This window comes from Saccoglossus kowalevskii, chromosome 2 (assembly GCF_978046115.1).
Source record: "Saccoglossus kowalevskii chromosome 2, keSacKowa6.1, whole genome shotgun sequence".
In the NCBI taxonomy this organism is placed as follows: Eukaryota; Metazoa; Hemichordata; class Enteropneusta; family Harrimaniidae; genus Saccoglossus; species Saccoglossus kowalevskii.
This window is the reverse complement of record NC_140642.1, coordinates 29,746,858-29,766,425: the sequence shown is the minus strand read 5'-3', so window position 1 is coordinate 29,766,425 and position 19,568 is coordinate 29,746,858. Positions and strand designations below refer to the sequence as shown.

Genomic DNA, 19,568 nt, shown 5'->3' with positions numbered 1-19,568 from the left:
AAGTTCCTCTCACTGTCACCTTAAAGCTGTGAAAATTTGGTGTTAATCCTACGACAATAAATATACGTTATTTTTTGTTAAAGACCTTGTATTTTGAAAAACATAAACTCCTAGAAAACGTCCATGAAGTAACAGCAAAGATTTTCAAGCTTGTTTATCGGCACAATCAATTTGTTTTCCCATCAAGGTCTGTTTTAACATGTGTAGGGACATCCAAATGTGTAAGGCTATTGGTAACCAAAAAAATAAAGGAATGGGATAGCTATAATTGGATAAATTCGGCATATGAAAACACCAAAATCAATGATTTTTTTCAGTGGCTGTGTGACCTTGTGTCTGACGCATTCACATGCAAATGACTAATCTGTGAAACAAATAGGGGCGGAGACAAACCACTCAAATGTTTGGAAACACTCGTTGTGTGTCAGATAGCTACTGATAACACATCCTAACATTGCTTTGTCTTGAGTTTATCTTTGAAACTTATAGGCACACAGATTAAACCTGTGTTGCTGATTTTGGAAAACACTACTGAGGCTGCCTTGCTTCCCTTCAGAAAATCAACATTTTAACCAACTTACATGACATTCTATGTTATGTTGACTTTATCACATGAAAGTTTATAGTGCATTTCATCAATTAATAAATAAATGTGAAAATCGTAATTTTCAACACAAATAATAGTCTCGCTACCTTAAGTCACAATATATATATTAATTTTCATTAATATCTACAGCCCATAAATATGATATATGCATATAATATATGAAAGTACATATTAGCACCACGTGACCCTCCCCACTTCAAGGTTCACTATCAAGATTATAGTCAATATAATCAATATATATTCCTCAAAAAGGAAAAACGCAGCAGCATGACAGACTGCTCCAGTGTCAGAGACAATAACAATTCGTTTGCAGATAAACGGCGTCGCTATTTTCACATCGTGCTCTCAGTTTAGTCCTTTGGGTTTAGTATAGTAGTACAAAAGATACATTTGCTGAAATTGCATTCATTTGGTTACTTTTAAGCAATTATTATGTCTACGAAACATAAAATAATTTATGTTTTTTTAAACAGCCTCATTAATTGGAAATCAACCTTTTAGAAATCATGAGTATGCTGAATTGAATACACTCCTAACAAATGTAAAGGAATCCAAATTCAGTGAAGATTTAACGTCATTGTGTAATTTGACGAATACTTGTAGCCAATGAAAGTCGAATTGGAACAACTATCTAGAAACTTGGTAATGAAAATTACTTGCCTGGCGCTCAGAGAATGCCAATACATATAAAATTAAACATATGAACTCTATCGTCAACGGACTAAGTGGAAGTCATGTGCTATGAAAGCGTTTACTCGTGTTTATTGACTTTAAAAGTTGTAGTTGTGCATATTAATGACTATAACACATAATTCTGGCGAATATTCTGTTTTTGTTTATTATATGAATATATAATTGCAAAGATCACTTTATTTATCTGTAATCAGTTTCGCAGTGAACTGTGCTGTAATCAAAATATAAGGTGTACTTATTATTACAGCAATGTATCGGTACGCAACAAAACAGTACAACGTGAGTATTCATTGGTGTGTGGCCGGATTAGGGTTTGTGACCAACTATAAGGATTAGGATTACCTGAAGCTTAGGATTAATTTAAACTTATTTAAACTTATCGATAAAACAAGTCATGTTGGATAACAAATGTACAATGAAAGAGGGAATTCTTGACATTAAGGTCATTGGGTATTAGTTTCACAGCTGTCGACCTTGATGTAGCATACAAGAAAGATAATATTCCCAAGAAACACAATGCAACATAATAATGTGATAATCTTATTCCAGCGCGCTAAAGTCGTTCGCAATGGGGTACAGCACCTTAATGCCACAGAAATGAGACTGTTCTGACCCTGTGCCTCATCGATATTGTGCATCCCAATCACAAAGCACAAGTAAAAAATAACTAACTGCAATAACATGCATGTCACAGAGACGGATAAAGTGGCGATACCAAACGTGGGGACTGGAGAGTCCGCGGGGCAATTAACTTGGAGACTGTATAGATTCGACCCCAATGTAATGCATATGGCCAGGTATACAGCAAACAAGGAGGAGTTCAATAATCCGACAGCGACCGTCTTCACAGTAGTGTATCCGTTGAAACCAAAATTCTGTAAATAAAAACAAGGCATGAAAATGAAGGGTTTCGAAGACGCGGCAGGGGGCAAAGGATAGCGGCTGATTTGAAATTGATATAAAGAACTTCGTTATTTTGTGAACATTCACACAATCTACATCACAAATGCTACAGTTCCTTAGCACAACAGTACACGCCGACAATTTACAAAATTTACAAAATAACATAATGCTATACATAATTTTGTGACTAAATATTGTTTTAAACAAGTTAAAAATAGATTCACGATATATGATATATTATGAAAGTTTACCTTTCTGTCTGGCTCTCCCGTGCAAACCCATTCCAATTTAGGATCTATTACCAATTGTTCAATTGGCATTATGCCATCAGTTTGAGGGTAGACAACTTTGTTTGCGTCATTTTGCGGTCTTAATACTATGGTTGACGGGTCCATACAAAATATTTTACTGAGAACTTTCACAGTTAACTGGTCTTCAGTCAGGTAAATTGTACTATTCATGCTATGCGGACCAGCTGCTACAGTTCCGTGAATGGTTACTCCACGCATGGGAGATGGGTTCACTGCTGTCATGGTTGCTAGAAAAAGTGATACAGTAGAATATAAATTACAGTTACAAATTCTACGCGAACTAAGTAAAGCTCGTGGAGTGATCGCCACAAACGAAGTTAGAGGCGATATCTGACCCAGGTACATTCTATGCCCAAGTATTGTGTCAGTGTCGCTATTGTGTCGTGGTTGTCATGGTTACAACATGTACAAACAATGTCCTGATACCCTAGGCTAGTACAATAAAAAGACATGCACCAGTTAACAACCATATATTATGGCAAACTGGATAAGAAATGCTGCAAAAACAAAACGTTATGAATTGATGAATTTGTCGTTAAGGGAAGAAAGTGTGCGATACACATTGAATGATGTGCGATGGACGGAACAATACCTGTAACAATAATGTTCGATCGCATGGGAAGGGGTGATGTAACGTCAGTTTCACCCGTCAAATTTAACGAACTATTGACCTCAAGAACCAATTAACTTCTAGCGACGATGCATGATGACATGTAATTGGCTCCTAATTCATGGTTGTTCGATGTGAGCCACCAAGTTATTTACAACAGAGACAATTCTAAATAGAATGCAATCAGTGATCTCCAGACTGATGTACCGGATTCTGCCGTGAATTCGCCCATCCGAAAAATCGCCCTGGGCGGTTTCACGGCTGGTGGAATCTTATTTGGGGTTCAAAATTTCAAAAAAAAAACCATCAAATATTTGGGGGGGCTTATATTTTCATTGAAAAATCCACCTACGCCGATTTTCAACACCGGCAGTTGGACCACCCAAAACGAAAAAAACTATTGCAGAAGCTAATCTAAAATTGTATACATTTATTTCTTGCTGAATTAAAAAGTAGACCGTGCATTTTACTCCAAAAAATCACATTAACGAACCTCGTGCGCCAAATACAATTATTTTGTCTTCAAATTATCATAGCTCATTTAAATATGTTAATGTTATTGGACGCAGCACGGAAGAGATTTGCTCTACAATGCTGTTGTACGATCTTTTTGCTTGGATTTTGATGGGAAAGCGGCGTGATTTGTTTTTAAATAAAAAAATTAATTGTTTTCAAAAGATAAACTGAGAATTTGAAGAACAATTTAACATTGTTTACAGCAATAAAATCTCATTGTCGAAACAACGCTTGCCCATCACTGCTCTTGAATAAGCGTCAATGACTATGGTGAAACTTTTAGGCATCAAAAAAGATTAAAGTAACACCTTAAAAAACTGCCGTTTAACGGTCGAGGGCGAATTTATTGCAGAATCCGGTACTATATATTTAATTACCTGATTTGGACTTTTTAATACGTTGACTTGAATATTAGTGTGTCTAAGATTATAATGTCATATTTCCGCAATTGGTTAATATTATCGGGTAAATTCGTACCAATAAATATGTTACGTAAACATAGTAGTCTCTAAGCACCAAAATCCGATGAGGATACAGGCTCCAATTCAAATTTATTTTTAATAAAAAGCATCCTTAAACTGAACTCACGGCAACACAACCAAACATAGATGTCGATTGACAAAAATAAGAACAAATGAAATCTGGCGAAAAATTACATTACAAAACGATTATAACGTCTGATTGGCCGATTGTCATGTGTCCGTCTTGAGCAGTCATGTAGTTTTCATCCTTATATTGGTTCAGAGTATGACACAGATTCTGCGTCCTTTCATTTTTAAATAGGCTACTTTTAAAAGGTGTGAAAAAGGACGTTGAATTATAATTACGGTCACAAGGAGGCTGTTCGCTAGTTCCTAACGCGGTATGTCGGTGACGTATTTGCGCATAGTGGAACTAGAGGCACTGTAACCATAACCGGTAACTAGACAACAACGACCTTCGTTCATTGTTTGTGTTTGTATATAAACATAAATACTAGTACTTCAAATACTTTATGTATAAACATACATACTGTAAACATACTTCTGTCAGTCTAGTGTTTTGATATTGAATGTTACCCGAAATTTATTTTTAGAATGGCAGCATTTAAAGAAAGGCCAGAGACGACCAGAGCTCAGATGTACATGTACTGGTAGTTGCTATGGCTGGTCCAATGCTATTGCGCAATATATAATGCCATTTTTATCGATAATAAATTGTAATTTAATGGAGAGAATGCCAGTAAGAATGTATACCTTACTATAGAGTATACCGGTAATTTGGTGTAATTCATCATATATATAATATATACAACGCGTGTGATTCCATAAAGGTTTACTCAGCTCAGACGGAGGCGGGGAACACTCATTGTTGATCTCAGTATTGGGGCAGTCAAATGCAAATTCGTAAGAACAAACAACAACAATACTCCTGAAAGTGCACGGTTGCAACAAACGAATATGACACCCACCATTTCCAATTGCAAGTGCTTCTGATTCCACGTCCTCCGGGCGCATTGATGTCGGCATATTGTATTTCCAACAAAAATATATCACAACTGAGTATACCTGTAATGTCCTATAAGCTCTAGCACGATGGCTACCAGATATGGCAAAACAAACAACAAACTGTCCTTCTGCAGCCAATGTGTTTACCTCGTCGACCAAAAGAGGGCGTGTGTTGTATATACGACTGTCTTCTAACATGTCTTGCATTTATATTGGAACATACATGTTGTTAAGACAATGGTACTTACATTTGAGGCACGAATGTTTTAAAATCATGTGTCATTTTTTTTCCCGAAAACGGGATCATGTAGCAAAATTGTTATTAAATATCGTTATCCCCAAATTCATGCATGGTAGATGAAATATGATTGCAGAATTGCATTTTACTGCAATTTATGTATTTGAAGACGTTTCACACTTTACCTTGCGTGTAGAAATATGAAAGGTCATGTTGTAGTATGTAATCATACATTTAGCATTTCGCTGGAAAAAAAAATGTTTCTAATTTCCCTGAAATTATTCAAGGTTTTAACCTTGTCATTTAGCATTAACACGGATACTATAAACCTCGAGCAACCGTGGCAATACCGTGACAGATGTAGTTGCAGACAGTTGAATTGTATCGGGCGAGGGCGCTACTCCAATGCTCGTGTGGTACATACAATTATCATAACACACACAATTAACTAACAATAACAAGACCGTCTACATAAAGTTAAAAAATGCGTTTTATTTGTATTCGATACATTTGTATCTGATTATTGTGAGTGATATATGATAGTACGTGTCTGATCTAAGCACGTATTTCCGCCATGCGTATGAATCTATGCATGTTGTTACTGAAGCCTACTCGTGCAATTGAAGGAATTGTATTTCTGCATTACTATGGGTTCCGACCCCCAACCCTAAGCTGCGTGCTAGATGATCTGTGCAGGCACTTCACAACAAAACAAGTCTTGTTGTTTTTCATTCTGTACTGCCCATTCCACGACCAATTTGAGCTTCATAGAAAAACCTAGATAATAATTACAGCGTTATTAGTTTCATGCATAATATTGGTCGACCACTTGGAATCATGGGAAATAAGCTAGACACCGAGAGAAAAAACAAATTGCATGCTAATTGTGGGGGAAAATATTGGTACAATAAAAACAAATTGTACATGCATGATAGCGCAAAACATGCACACTCTTCCAATAACCCCTACCCTATGATTTCAAAGGTATGACCTTTTAATAGTACAGTGTGGTCTCAGGAGCCGTACTATAATTAAACACCTAAATTAATACAGTTGTTTTTGCCTCAGCTGAGTGATCCTCCCACTAAATGTGCCAGTCACCCATGCCCATCCCTTGGAAAAAGTTGATTTCAGGGGTTGATAAACAGAAGCAACAATATTGGCGCTTACATGTTGTGTAAACGAAAGAATACTAGAAACCTACCGATGGATAAGACTGAAAACATGACAGTGTCGAAGTGTAAGTATATTGAGTGCCAGCACTAAGAGGACAGGGTGGAAGAGAACCACCTGTACATGCATCTGGATGTGCAAGTGGAAACGGTATAGGAACTCCACTCCACCGATTATACCATGGACGACTGATGTAGCCTTCATAGCATTCCCACCTGTAACAGTTAGAATAGACAATAGTGTAATAAAAACATTATCTCGTAGATTCTCTGTGTTCGAGACATATACATGACATACATTAAATGAATTACCTGCGACAAAGATGACAACCATAGTTATGTCAGTGCCTCTCTTTAATTTGCATGGTTCTGCCGTGCATGGTCTTATATCAACAGATTTGATGGCGCCTTTACCTGGACTAGTAGCTAACAATGAAATATAAAAGAAAAGTTACTAAATTTTCTCTGAAAAGTGGGTGTATTTGAGTGAATGCCAATAATATGATATCTGTCGTTAAGTTTTTTGGATAACATTCATTTCAGTTTGTGGCTCTTCACCTCTGACATTATCATGAAATGCCTTAAGGAACTGGTCATTTTCTTTGGCCGGGTACCGGGGGATTCTGACATTGCAAAAGTGACTTTTCTCCCGGTTCCTGCTCTGTCCAACGAGATATATTCCTTATATTCGTTCTCCTTCTTTTGTTGAGGTGGTACAGGAGATATTAGTATTTGTGAGTTACAAATATCTTATATACCAGGTTATGATATTTACTGTTTTTTTTTTGATATTTTTATTAATAAAATGAGGTTATTACGAGAATACCTCAAAGTATGCACGAAGACAGTCCAGCGGGAATATCGACCTACGCGCAGTGGAGGTCGATGCAACGGTGTACTGTCTGAATGCATACTTTGAGGTATCCTCGTAATAACCTTACTATTATACATCTTTTCCTTCCAAGGATACATCATGGGAATGCCGAAATCCAAAATGTTTAGAAAAGAATCAGCGAACTTCTTTGTGGGGAGTCCAGTCAAGCTCTGATAGCAGCTATGTTTGTTGTTATTAGAGGACGCTTACGCGCGTAATCATTGTATATATGGAATTAGCATTTCCTAATAAGGGTGTGAAGCCCACCTCTCGAAAACCATACTCACTTCTAAACCATATTTTTTTCTATTTATATACCCACTTCTAAGCACAAGTGTTTCCAGCGAAAAAAAAAACACCCAGCTCACAACTTTTGCAACCAGTGAGCGCATCCGGGCAATGCATTTTATTCAGCCTTTTCCAGTATTTGGCTTTGAATCTAAGGATCTGTGAAAAAGTAAATAAATGCTACACATTTCTAAACCAAACCATTGATAAATGGCTACCCACTTCTAAACAAAATAACGTGAAATGACACCCCAGTCGGGCGGCACATACCCGTATTGCACTTCTATGGAAGTAGCCCCCCCCCCGGGTACACGACAGAGTCAGCCTGACTTACCGCAATCTTTGAACGTGACCGATTTCGCCCCTGTCATGGCAACCAACACCAACACAAGAACACCGATACTTATTTGAGACATCGTCTTTAAAATGACCAAGTTAAAAATAAACTGAATTTTTCGACCAGTTGAATAACACTCGTGTACAATGTGGGCGGTAATGCTTCGGGTTCAAAGGTAGATCACAGCAGGCTGCTCACCTGATCTGAGGTCAGGTGTTTCTCCGAAAGACTGTTTCAGTTGCAAAGTGGAGAAACAGACGAAGGAAGCTGGGGGTAATGTCTACGCTATTTTCTTTCATAGCTCCATGATATTTCGACCCGGGATTTCGACGCTTATTTACAAACAATCGGGAAAAAGATAATTGATAGTATTGTAGATAAAGAATGCCAATACATTGTACATATAAAATTAAATATATGAACTCTATCGTCAACAGACTAAGTGGAAGTCATGTGCTATGAAAGCGTTTACTCGTGTTTATTGACTTTAAAAGTTGTAGTTGTGCATATTAATGACTATAACACATAATTCTGGCGATTATTCTGTTTTTGTTTATTATATGAATATATAATTGCAAAGATCACTTTATTTATCTGTAATCAGTTTCGCAGTGAACTGTGCTGTAATCAAAATATAAGGTGTACTTATTATTACAGCAATGTATCGGTACGCAACAAAACAGTACAACGTGAGTATTCATTGGTGTGTGGCCGGATTAGGGTTTGTGACCAACTATAAGGATTAGGATTACCTGAAGCTTAGGATTAATTTAAACTTATGAAGATCGATAAAACAAGTCATGTTGGATGACAAATGTACAATGAAAGAGGGAATTCCTGACATTAAGGTCATTGGGTATTAGTTTCACAGCTGTCGACATTGATGTAGCATACAAGAAAGATAATATTCCCAAGAAACACAATGCAACATAATAATGTGATAATCTTATTCCAGCGCGCTAAAGTCGTTCGCAATGGGGCACAGCACCTTAATGCCACAAAAGTGAGACTGTTCTGACCCTGTGCCTCATCGATATTGTGCATCCCAATCACAAAGCACAAGCAAAAAATAACTAACTGCAATAACATGCATGTCACAGAGACGGATAAAGTGGCGATACCAAACGTGGGGACTGGAGAGTCCGCGGGGCAATTAACTTGGAGACTGTATAGATTCGACCCCAATGCAATGCATATGGCCAGGTGTACAGCAAACAAGGAGCAGTTCAATAATCCGACAGCGACCGTCTTCACAGTAGTGTATCCGTTGAAACCAAAATTCTGTAAATAAAAACAAGGCATGGAAATGAAGGGTTTCGAAGACGCGGCAGGGGGCAAAGGATAGCGGCTGATTTGAAATTGATATAAAGAACTTCGTTATTTTGTGAACATTCACACAATCTACATACATCACAAATGCTACAGTTCCTTAGCACAACAGTACACGCCGACAATTTACAAAAATTACAAAATAACATAATGCTATACATAATTTTGTGACTAAATATTGTTTTAAACAAGTTAAAAATAGATTCACGATATATTCATGATATATTATGAAAGTTTACCTTTCTGTCTGGCTCTCCCGTGCAAACCCATTCCAATTTAGGATCTATTACCAATTGTTCAATTGGCATTATGCCATCAGTTTGAGGGTAGACAACTTTGTTTGCGTCATTTTGCGGTCTTAATACTATGGTTGACGGGTCCATACAAAATATTTTACTGAGAACTTTCACAGTTAACTGGTCTTCAGTCAGGTAAATTGTACTATTCATGCTATGCGGACCAGCTGCTACAGTTCCGTGAATGGTTACTCCACGCATGGGAGATGGGTTCACTGCTGTCATGGTTGCTAGAAAAAGTGATACAGTAGAATGTAAATTACAGTCACCAAATCTACGCGAACTAAGTAAAGCTCGTGGAGTGATCGCCACAAACCAAGTTAGAGGCGATATCTGACCCAGGTACATTCTATGCCCAAGTATTGTGTCAGTGTCGCTATTGTGTCGTGGTTGTTATGGTTACAACATGTACAAACAATGTCCTGATACCCTAGGCTAGTACAATAAAAAGACATGCACCAGTTAACAACCATATATTATGGCAAACTGGATAATAAATGCTGCGAAAACAAAACGTTATGAATTGATGAATTTGTCGTTAAGGGAAGAAAGTGTGCGATACACATTGAATGAGGTGCGATGGACGGAACAATACCTGTAACAATAATGTTCGATCGCATGGGGAGGGGTGATGTAACGTCAGTTTCACCCGTCAAATTTAACGAACTATTGACCTCAAGAACCAATTAACTTCTGGCGACGATGCACGATGACATGTAATTGGCTCCTAATTCATGGTTGTTCGATGTGAGCCACCAAGTTATTTACAACAGAGGCAATTCTAAATAGAATGCAATCAGTGATCTCCAGACTGATGTACCGGATTCTGCCGTGAATTCGCCCATCCGAAAAATCGCCCTGGGCGGTTTCACGGCTGGTGGAATCTTATTTGGGGTTCAAAATTTCAAAAAAAAACATCAAATATTTGGGGGGGGGCTTATATTTTCATTGAAAAATCCACCTACACCGATTTTCAACACCGACAGTTGGACCACCCAAAACGAAAGAAACTATTGCAGAAGCTAATCTAAAATTGTATACACTTATTTCTTGCTGAATTAAAAAGTAGACCGTGCATTTTACTCCAAAAAATCACATTAACGAACCTCGTGCACCAAATACAATTATTTTGTGTTCAAATTATCATAGCTCATTTAAATATGTTAATGTTATTGGACGCAGCACGGAAGAGATTTGCTCTACAATGCTGTTGTACGATCTTTTTGCTTGGATTTTGATGGGAAAGCGGCGTGATTTGTTTTTAAATAAAAAAATTAATTGTTTTCAAAAGATAAACTGAGAATTTGAAGAACAATTTAACATTGTTTACAGCAATAAAATCTCATTGTCGAAACAACGCTTGCCCATCACTGCTCTTGAATAAGCGTCAATGACTATGGTGAAACTTTTAGGCATCAAAAAAGATTAAAGTAACACCTTAAAAAACTGCCGTTTAACGGTCGAGGGCGAATTTATTGCAGAATCCGGTACTATATATTTAATTACCTGATTTGGACTTTTTAATACGTTGACTTGAATATTAGTGTGTCTAAGATTATAATGTCATATTTCCGCAATTGGTTAATATTATCGGGTAAATTCGTACCAATAAATATGTTACGTAAACATAGTAGTCTCTAAGCACCAAAATCCGATGAGGATACAGGCTCCAATTCAAATTTATTTTTAATAAAAAGCATCCTTAAACTGAACTCACGGCAACACAACCAAACATAGATGTCGATTGACAAAAATAAGAACAAATGAAATCTGGCGAAAAATTACATTACAAAACGATTATAACGTCTGATTGGCCGATTGTCATGTGTCCGTCTTGAGCAGTCATGTAGTTTTCATCCTTATATTGGTTCAGAGTATGACACAGATTCTGCGTCCTTTCATTTTTAAATAGGCTACTTTTAAAAGGTGTGAAAAAGGACGTTGAGTTCCTAACGCGGTATGTCGGTGACGTATTTGCGCATAGTGGAACTAGAGGCACTGTAACCATAACCGGTAACTAGACAACAACGACCTTCGTTCATTGTTTGTGTTTGTATATAAACATAAATACTAGTACTTCAAATACTTTATGTATAAACATACATACTGTAAACATACTTCTGTCAGTCTAGTGTTTTGATATTGAATGTTACCCGAAATTTATGTTTAGAATGGCAGCATTTAAAGAAAGGCCAGTGACGACCAGAGCTCAGATGTACATGTACTGTTAGTTGCTATGGCTGGTCCAATGCTATTGCGCAATATATAATGCCATTTTTATCGATAATAAATTGTAATTTAGTGGAGAGAATGCCAGTAAGAATGTATACCTTACTATAGAGTATACCGGTAATTTGGTGTAATTCATCATATATATAATATATACAACGCGTGTGATTCCATAAAGGTTTACTCAGCTCAGACGGAGGCGGGGAACACTCATTGTTGATCTCAGTATTGGGGCAGTCAAATGCAAATTCGTAAGAACAAACAACAACAATACTCCTGAAAGTGCACGGTTGCAACAAACTAATATGACACCCACCATTTCCAATTGCAAGTGCTTCTGATTCCACGTCCTCCAGGCGCATTGATGTCGGCATATTGTATTTCCAACAAAAATATATCACAACTGAGTATACCTGTAATGTCCTATAAGCTCTAGCACGATGGCTACCAGATATGGCAAAACAAACAACAAACTGTCCTTCTGCAGCCAATGTGTTTACCTCGTCGACCAAAAGAGGGCGTGTGTTGTATATACGACTGTCCTCTAACATGTCTTGCATTTATATTGGAACATACATGTTGTTATGACAATGGTACTTACATTTGAGGCACGAATGTTTTAAAATCATGTGTCATTTTTTTCCCGAAAACGGGATCATGTATCAAAATTGTTATTAAATATCGTTATCCCCAAATTCATGCATGGTAGATGAAATATGATTGCAGAATTGCATTTTACTGCAATTTATGTATTTGAAGACGTTTCACACTTTACCTTGCGTGTAGAAATATGAAAGGTCATGTTGTAGTATGTAATCATACATTTAGCATTTCGCTGGAAAAAAAAATGTTTCTAATTTCCCTGAAATTATTCAAGGTTTTAACCTTGTCATTTAGCATTAACACGGATACTATAAACCTCGAGCAACCGTGGCAATACCGTGACAGATGTAGTTGCAGACAGTTGAATTGTATCGGGCGAGGGCGCTACTCCAATGCTCGTGTGGTACATACAATTATCATAACACACACAATTAACTAACAATAACAAGACCGTCTACATAAAGTTAAAAAATGCGTTTTATTTGTATTCGATACATTTGTATCTGATTATTGTGAGTGATATATGATAGTACGTGTCTGATCTAAGCACGTATTTCCGCCATGCGTATGAATCTATGCATGTTGTTACTGAAGCCTACTCGTGCAATTGAAGGAATTGTATTTCTGCATTACTATGGGTTCCGACCCCCAACCCTAAGCTGCGTGCTAGATGATCTGTGCAGGCACTTCACAACAAAACAAGTCTTGTTGTTTTTCATTCTGTACTGCCCATTCCACGACCAATTTGAGCTTCATAGAAAAACCTAGATAATAATTACAGCGTTATTAGTTTCATGCATAATATTGGTCGACCACTTGGAATCATGGGAAATAAGCTAGACACCGAGAGAAAAAACAAATTGCATGCTAATTGTGGGGGAAAATATTGGTACAATAAAAACAAATTGTACATGCATGATAGCGCAAAACATGCACACTCTTCCAATAACCCCTACCCTATGATTTCAAAGGTATGACCTTTTAATAGTACAGTGTGGTCTCAGGAGCCGTACTATAATTAAACACCTAAATTAATACAGTTGTTTTTGCCTCAGCTGAGTGATCCTCCCACTAAATGTGCCAGTCACCCATGCCCATCCCTTGGAAAAAGTTGATTTCAGGGGTTGATAAACAGAAGCAACAATATTGGCGCTTACATGTTGTGTAAACGAAAGAATACTAGAAACCTACCGATGGATAAGACTGAAAACATGACAGTGTCGAAGTGTAAGTATATTGAGTGCCAGCACTAAGAGGACAGGGTGGAAGAGAACCACCTGTACATGCATCTGGATGTGCAAGTGGAAACGGTATAGGAACTCCACTCCACCGATTATACCATGGACGACTGATGTAGCCTTCATAGCATTCCCACCTGTAACAGTTAGAATAGACAATAGTGTAATAAAAACATTATCTCGTAGATTCTCTGTGTTCGAGACATATACATGACATACATTAAATGAATTACCTGCGACAAAGATGACAACCATAGTTATGTCAGTGCCTCTCTTTAATTTGCATGGTTCTGCCGTGCATGGTCTTATATCAACAGATTTGATGGCGCCTTTACCTGGACTAGTAGCTAACAATGAAATATAAAAGAAAAGTTACTAAATTTTCTCTGAAAAGTGGGTGTATTTGAGTGAATGCCAATAATATGATATCTGTCGTTAAGTTTTTTTGGATAACATTCATTTCAGTTTGTGGCTCTTCACCTCTGACATTATCATGAAATGCCTTAAGGAACTGGTCATTTTCTTTGGCCGGGTACCGGGGGATTCTGACATTGCAAAAGTGACTTTTCTCCCGGTTCCTGCTCTGTCCAACGAGATATATTCCTTATATTCGTTCTCCTTCTTTTGTTGAGGTGGTACAGGAGATATTAGTATTTGTGAGTTACAAATATCTTATATACCAGGTTATGATATTTACTGGGTTTTTTTTTATATTTTTATTAATAAAATGAGGTTATTACGAGAATACCTCAAAGTATGCACGAACACAGTCCAGCGGGAATATCGACCTACGCGCAGTGGAGGTCGATGCAACGGTGTACTGTCTGAATGCATACTTTGAGGTATCCTCGTAATAACCTTACTATTATACATCTTTTCCTTCCAAGGATACATCATGGGAATGCCGAAATCCAAAATGTTTAGAAAAGAATCAGCGAACTTCTTTGTGGGGAGTCCAGTCAAGCTCTGATAGCAGCTATGTTTGTTGTTATTAGAGGACGCTTACGCGCGTAATCATTGTATATATGGAATTAGCATTTCCTAATAAGGGTGTGCAGCCCACCTCTCGAAAACCATACTCACTTCTAAACCATTTTTTTTCTATTTATATACCCACTTCTAAGCACAAGTGTTTCCAGCGAAAAAAAAACACCCAGCTCACAACTTTTGCAACCAGTGAGCGCATCCGGGCAATGCATTTTATTCAGCCTTTTCCAGTATTTGGCTTTGAATCTAAGGATCTGTGAAAAAGTAAATAAATGCTACACATTTCTAAACCAAACCATTGATAAATGGCTACCCACTTCTAAACAAAATAACGTGAAATGACACCCCAGTCGGGCGGCACATACCCGTATTGCACTTCTATGGAAGTAGCCCCCCCCCCCTCGGGTACACGACAGAGTCAGCCTGACTTACCGCAATCTTTGAACGTGACCGATTTCGCCCCTGTCATGGCAACCAACACCAACACAAGAACACCGATACTTATTTGAGACATCGTCTTTAAAATGACCAAGTTAAAAATAAACTGAATTTTTCGACCAGTTGAATAACACTCGTGTACAATGTGGGCGGTAATGCTTCGGGTTCAAAGGTAGATCACAGCAGGCTGCTCACCTGATCTGAGGTCAGGTGTTTCTCCGAAAGACTGTTTCAGTTGCAAAGTGGAGAAACAGACGAAGGAAGCTGGGGGTAATGTCTACGCTATTTTCTTTCATAGCTCCATGATATTTCGACCCGGGATTTCGACGCTTATTTACAAACAATCGGGAAAAAGATAATTGATAGTATTGTAGATAAAGAATGCCAATACATTGTACATATAAAATTAAACATATGAACTCTATCGTCAACAGACTAAGTGGAAGTCATGTGCTATGAAAGCGTTTACTCGTGTTTATTGACTTTAAAAGTTGTAGTTGTGCATATTAATGACTATAACACATAATTCTGGCGATTATTCTGTTTTTGTTTATTATATGAATATATAATTGCAAAGATCACTTTATTTATCTGTAATCAGTTTCGCAGTGAACTGTGCTGTAATCAAAATATAAGGTGTACTTATTATTAAAGCAATGTATCGGTACGCAACAAAACAGTACAACGTGAGTATTCATTGGTGTGTGGCCGGATTAGGGTTTGTGACCAACTATAAGGATTAGGATTACCTGAAGCTTAGGATTAATTTAAACTTATGAAGATCGATAAAACAAGTCATGTTGGATGACAAATGTACAATGAAAGAGGGAATTCCTGACATTAAGGTCATTGGGTATTAGTTTCACAGCTGTCGACATTGATGTAGCATACAAGAAAGATAATATTCCCAAGAAACACAATGCAACATAATAATGTGATAATCTTATTCCAGCGCGCTAAAGTCGTTCGCAATGGGGCACAGCACCTTAATGCCACAAAAGTGAGACTGTTCTGACCCTGTGCCTCATCGATATTGTGCATCCCAATCACAAAGCACAAGCAAAAAATAACTAACTGCAATAACATGCATGTCACAGAGACGGATATAGTGGCGATACCAAACGTGGGGACTGGAGAGTCCGCGGGGCAATTAACTTGGAGACTGTATAGATTCGACCCCAATGTAATGCATATGACCAGGTGTACAGCAAGCAAGGAGGAGTTCAATAATCCGACAGCGACCGTCTTCACAGTAGTGTATCCGTTGAAACCAAAATTCTGTAAATAAAAACAAGGCATGGAAATGAAGGGTTTCGAAGACGCGGCAGGGGGCAAAGGATAGCGGCTGATTTGAAATTGATATAAAGAACTTCGTTATTTTGTGAACATTCACACAATCTACATACATCACAAATGCTACAGTTCCTTAGCACAACAGTACACGCCGACAATTTACAAAAATTACAAAATAACATAATGCTATACATAATTTTGTGACTAAATATTGTTTTAAACAAGTTAAAAATAGATTCACGATATATTCATGATATATTATGAAAGTTTACCTTTCTGTCTGGCTCTCCCGTGCAAACCCATTCCAATTTAGGATCTATTACCAATTGTTCAATTGGCATTATGCCATCAGTTTGAGGGTAGACAACTTTGTTTGCGTCATTTTGCGGTCTTAATACTATGGTTGACGGGTCCATACAAAATATTTTACTGAGAACTTTCACAGTTAACTGGTCTTCAGTCAGGTAAATTGTACTATTCATGCTATGCGGACCAGCTGCTACAGTTCCGTGAATGGTTACTCCACGCATGGGAGATGGGTTCACTGCTGTCATGGTTGCTAGAAAAAGTGATACAGTAGAATGTAAATTACAGTCACCAAATCTACGCGAACTAAGTAAAGCTCGTGGAGTGATCGCCACAAACCAAGTTAGAGGCGATATCTGACCCAGGTACATTCTATGCCCAAGTATTGTGTCAGTGTCGCTATTGTGTCGTGGTTGTTATGTTTACAACATGTACAAACAATGTCCCGATACCCGAGGCTAGTACAATAAAAAGACATGCACCAGTTAACAACCATATATTATGGCAAACTGGATAATAAATGCTGCGAAAACAAAACGTTATGAATTGATGAATTTGTCGTTAAGGGAAGAAAGTGTGCGATACACATTGAATGAGGTGCGATGGACGGAACAATACCTGTAACAATAATGTTCGATCGCATGGGGAGGGGTGATGTAACGTCAGTTTCACCCGTCAAATTTAACGAACTATTGACCTCAAGAACCAATTAACTTCTGGCGACGATGCACGATGACATGTAATTGGCTCCTAATTCATGGTTGTTCGATGTGAGCCACCAAGTTATTTACAACAGAGACAATTCTAAATAGAATGATCTCCAGACTGATGTACCGGATTCTGCCGTGAATTCGCCCATCCGAAAAATCGCCCTGGGCGGTTTCACGGCTGGTGGAATCTTATTTGGGGTTCAAAATTTCAAAAAAAAACATCAAATATTTGGGGGGGGGCTTATATTTTCATTGAAAAATCCACCTACGCCGATTTTCAACACCGGCAGTTGGACCACCCAAAACGAAAGAAACTATTGCAGAAGCTAATCTAAAATTGTATACATTTATTTCTTGCTGAATTAAAAAGTAGACCGTGCATTTTACTCCAAAAAATCACATTAACGAACCTCGTGCGCCAAATACAATTATTTTGTGTTCAAATTATCATAGCTCATTTAAATATGTTAATGTTATTGAACGCAGCACGGAAGAGATTTGCTCTACAATGCTGTTGTACGATCTTTTTGCTTGGATTTTGATGGGAAAGCGGCGTGATTTGTTTTTAAATAAAAAAATTAATTGTTTTCAAAAGATAAACTGAGAATTTGAAGAACAATTTAACATTGTTTACAGCAATAAAATCTCATTGTCGAAACAAAGCTTGCCCATCACTGCTCTTGAATAAGCGTCAATGACCATGGTGAAACTTTTAGGCATCAAAAAAGATTAAAGTAACACCTTAAAAAACTGCCGTTTAACGGTCGAGGGCGAATTTATTGCAGAATCCGGTACTATATATTTAATTACCTGATTTGGACTTTTTAATACGTTGACTTGAATATTAGTGTGTCTAAGATTATAATGTCATATTTCCGCAATTGGTTAATATTATCGGGTAAATTCGTACCAATAAATATGTTACGTAAACATAGTAGTCTCTAAGCACCAAAATCCGATGAGGATACAGGCTCCAATTCAAATTTATTTTTAATAAAAAGCATCCTTAAACTGAACTCACGGCAACACAACCAAACATAGATGTCGATTGACAAAAATAAGAACAAATGAAATCTGGCGAAAAATTACATTACAAAACGATTATAACGTCTGATTGGCCGATTGTCATGTGTCCGTCTTGAGCAGTCATGTAGTTTTCATCCTTATATTGGTTCAGAGTATGACACAGATTCTGCGTCCTTTCATTTTTAAATAGGCTACTTTTAAGAGGTGTGAAAAAGGACGTTGAGTTCCTAACGCGGTATGTCGGTGACGTATTTGCGCATAGTGGAACTAGAGGCACTGTAACCATAACCGGTAACTAGACAACAACGACCTTCGTTCATTGTTTGTGTTTGTATATAAACATAAATACTAGTACTTCAAATACTTTATGTATAAACATACATACTGTAAACATACTTCTGTCAGTCTAGTGTTTTGATATTGAATGTTACCCGAAATTTATGTTTAGAATGGCAGCATTTAAAGAAAGGCCAGTGACGACCAGAGCTCAGATGTACATGTACTGGTAGTTGCTATGGCTGGTCCAATGCTATTGCGCAATATATAATGCCATTTTTATCGATAATAAATTGTAATTTAGTGGAGAGAATGCCAGTAAGAATGTATACCTTACTATAGAGTATACCGGTAATTTGGTGTAATTCATCATATATATAATATATACAACGCGTGTGATTCCATAAAGGTTTACTCAGCTCAGACGGAGGCGGGGAACACTCATTGTTGATCTCAGTATTGGGGCAGTCACATGCAAATTCGTAAGAACAAACAACAACAATACTCCTGAAAGTGCACGGTTGCAACAAACGAATATGACACCCACCATTTCCAATTGCAAGTGCTTCTGATTCCACGTCCTCCAGGCGCATTGATGTCGGCATATTGTATTTCCAACAAAAATATATCACAACTGAGTATACCTGTAATGTCCTATAAGCTCTAGCACGATGGCTACCAGATATGGCAAAACAAACAACAAACTGTCCTTCTGCAGCCAATGTGTTTACCTCGTCGACCAAAAGAGGGCGTGTGTTGTATATACGACTGTCTTCTAACATGTCTTGCATTTATATTGGA

General features: G+C 37.6%; 3 protein-coding genes across 3 annotated transcripts; all 3 read right to left on the bottom strand.

Moving 5' to 3' along the window:
- Positions 1–1,419: 1,419 nt before the first annotated feature.
- Positions 1,420–5,256, bottom strand: LOC146748651 (uncharacterized). Its single transcript, XM_085507298.1, has 3 exons — positions 5,091–5,256; positions 2,455–2,741; positions 1,420–2,175 (listed from the first exon to the last, which is right to left on the bottom strand). The coding sequence occupies exons 1-3, from the start codon at positions 5,146–5,148 to the stop codon at positions 1,744–1,746; spliced, it is 777 nt and encodes a 258-aa protein (XP_085363424.1). The 5' UTR covers positions 5,149–5,256; the 3' UTR covers positions 1,420–1,743.
- Positions 5,257–5,837: 581 nt separating this feature from the next.
- LOC144349299 (uncharacterized) lies at positions 5,838–12,372 on the bottom strand. The gene is made up of 6 exons (XM_085494141.1): positions 12,207–12,372; positions 9,605–9,891; positions 9,158–9,317; positions 6,850–6,963; positions 6,570–6,753; positions 5,838–6,142 (listed from the first exon to the last, which is right to left on the bottom strand). Exons 1-6 carry the CDS (start codon positions 12,262–12,264, stop codon positions 6,094–6,096), a joined length of 852 nt encoding a protein of 283 aa, XP_085350267.1. The 5' UTR covers positions 12,265–12,372; the 3' UTR covers positions 5,838–6,093.
- A 580-nt stretch (positions 12,373–12,952) lies between these two features.
- LOC102800536 (uncharacterized) lies at positions 12,953–19,480 on the bottom strand. The gene is made up of 6 exons (XM_085494140.1): positions 19,315–19,480; positions 16,722–17,008; positions 16,275–16,434; positions 13,965–14,078; positions 13,685–13,868; positions 12,953–13,257 (listed from the first exon to the last, which is right to left on the bottom strand). The coding sequence occupies exons 1-6, from the start codon at positions 19,370–19,372 to the stop codon at positions 13,209–13,211; spliced, it is 852 nt and encodes a 283-aa protein (XP_085350266.1). The 5' UTR covers positions 19,373–19,480; the 3' UTR covers positions 12,953–13,208.
- Positions 19,481–19,568: the final 88 nt, after the last annotated feature.

Bases quoted from the DNA above. Each gene is read 5' to 3' on its own strand.
- LOC146748651 (XM_085507298.1), bottom strand. From the start codon at position 5,148: ATGCCGACATCAATGCGCCCGGAGGACGTGGAATCAGAAGCACTTGCA. The intron at 2,742-5,090 runs GTGGGTGTCATA...CACTTTTTCTAG, and splicing joins AGCACTTGCAATTGGAAATG to CAACCATGACAGCAGTGAAC. The intron at 2,176-2,454 runs GTAAACTTTCAT...TTTTATTTACAG, and splicing joins CGGGAGAGCCAGACAGAAAG to AATTTTGGTTTCAACGGATA.
- LOC144349299 (XM_085494141.1), bottom strand. From the start codon at position 12,264: ATGCCGACATCAATGCGCCTGGAGGACGTGGAATCAGAAGCACTTGCA. The intron at 9,318-9,604 runs GTAAACTTTCAT...TTTTATTTACAG, and splicing joins CGGGAGAGCCAGACAGAAAG to AATTTTGGTTTCAACGGATA. The intron at 6,964-9,157 runs GTATCGCCACTT...TTTCATTGTTAG, and splicing joins CTCTCCAGTCCCCACGTTTG to CTACTAGTCCAGGTAAAGGC.
- LOC102800536 (XM_085494140.1), bottom strand. From the start codon at position 19,372: ATGCCGACATCAATGCGCCTGGAGGACGTGGAATCAGAAGCACTTGCA. The intron at 16,435-16,721 runs GTAAACTTTCAT...TTTTATTTACAG, and splicing joins CGGGAGAGCCAGACAGAAAG to AATTTTGGTTTCAACGGATA. The intron at 14,079-16,274 runs GTATCGCCACTA...TTTCATTGTTAG, and splicing joins CTCTCCAGTCCCCACGTTTG to CTACTAGTCCAGGTAAAGGC.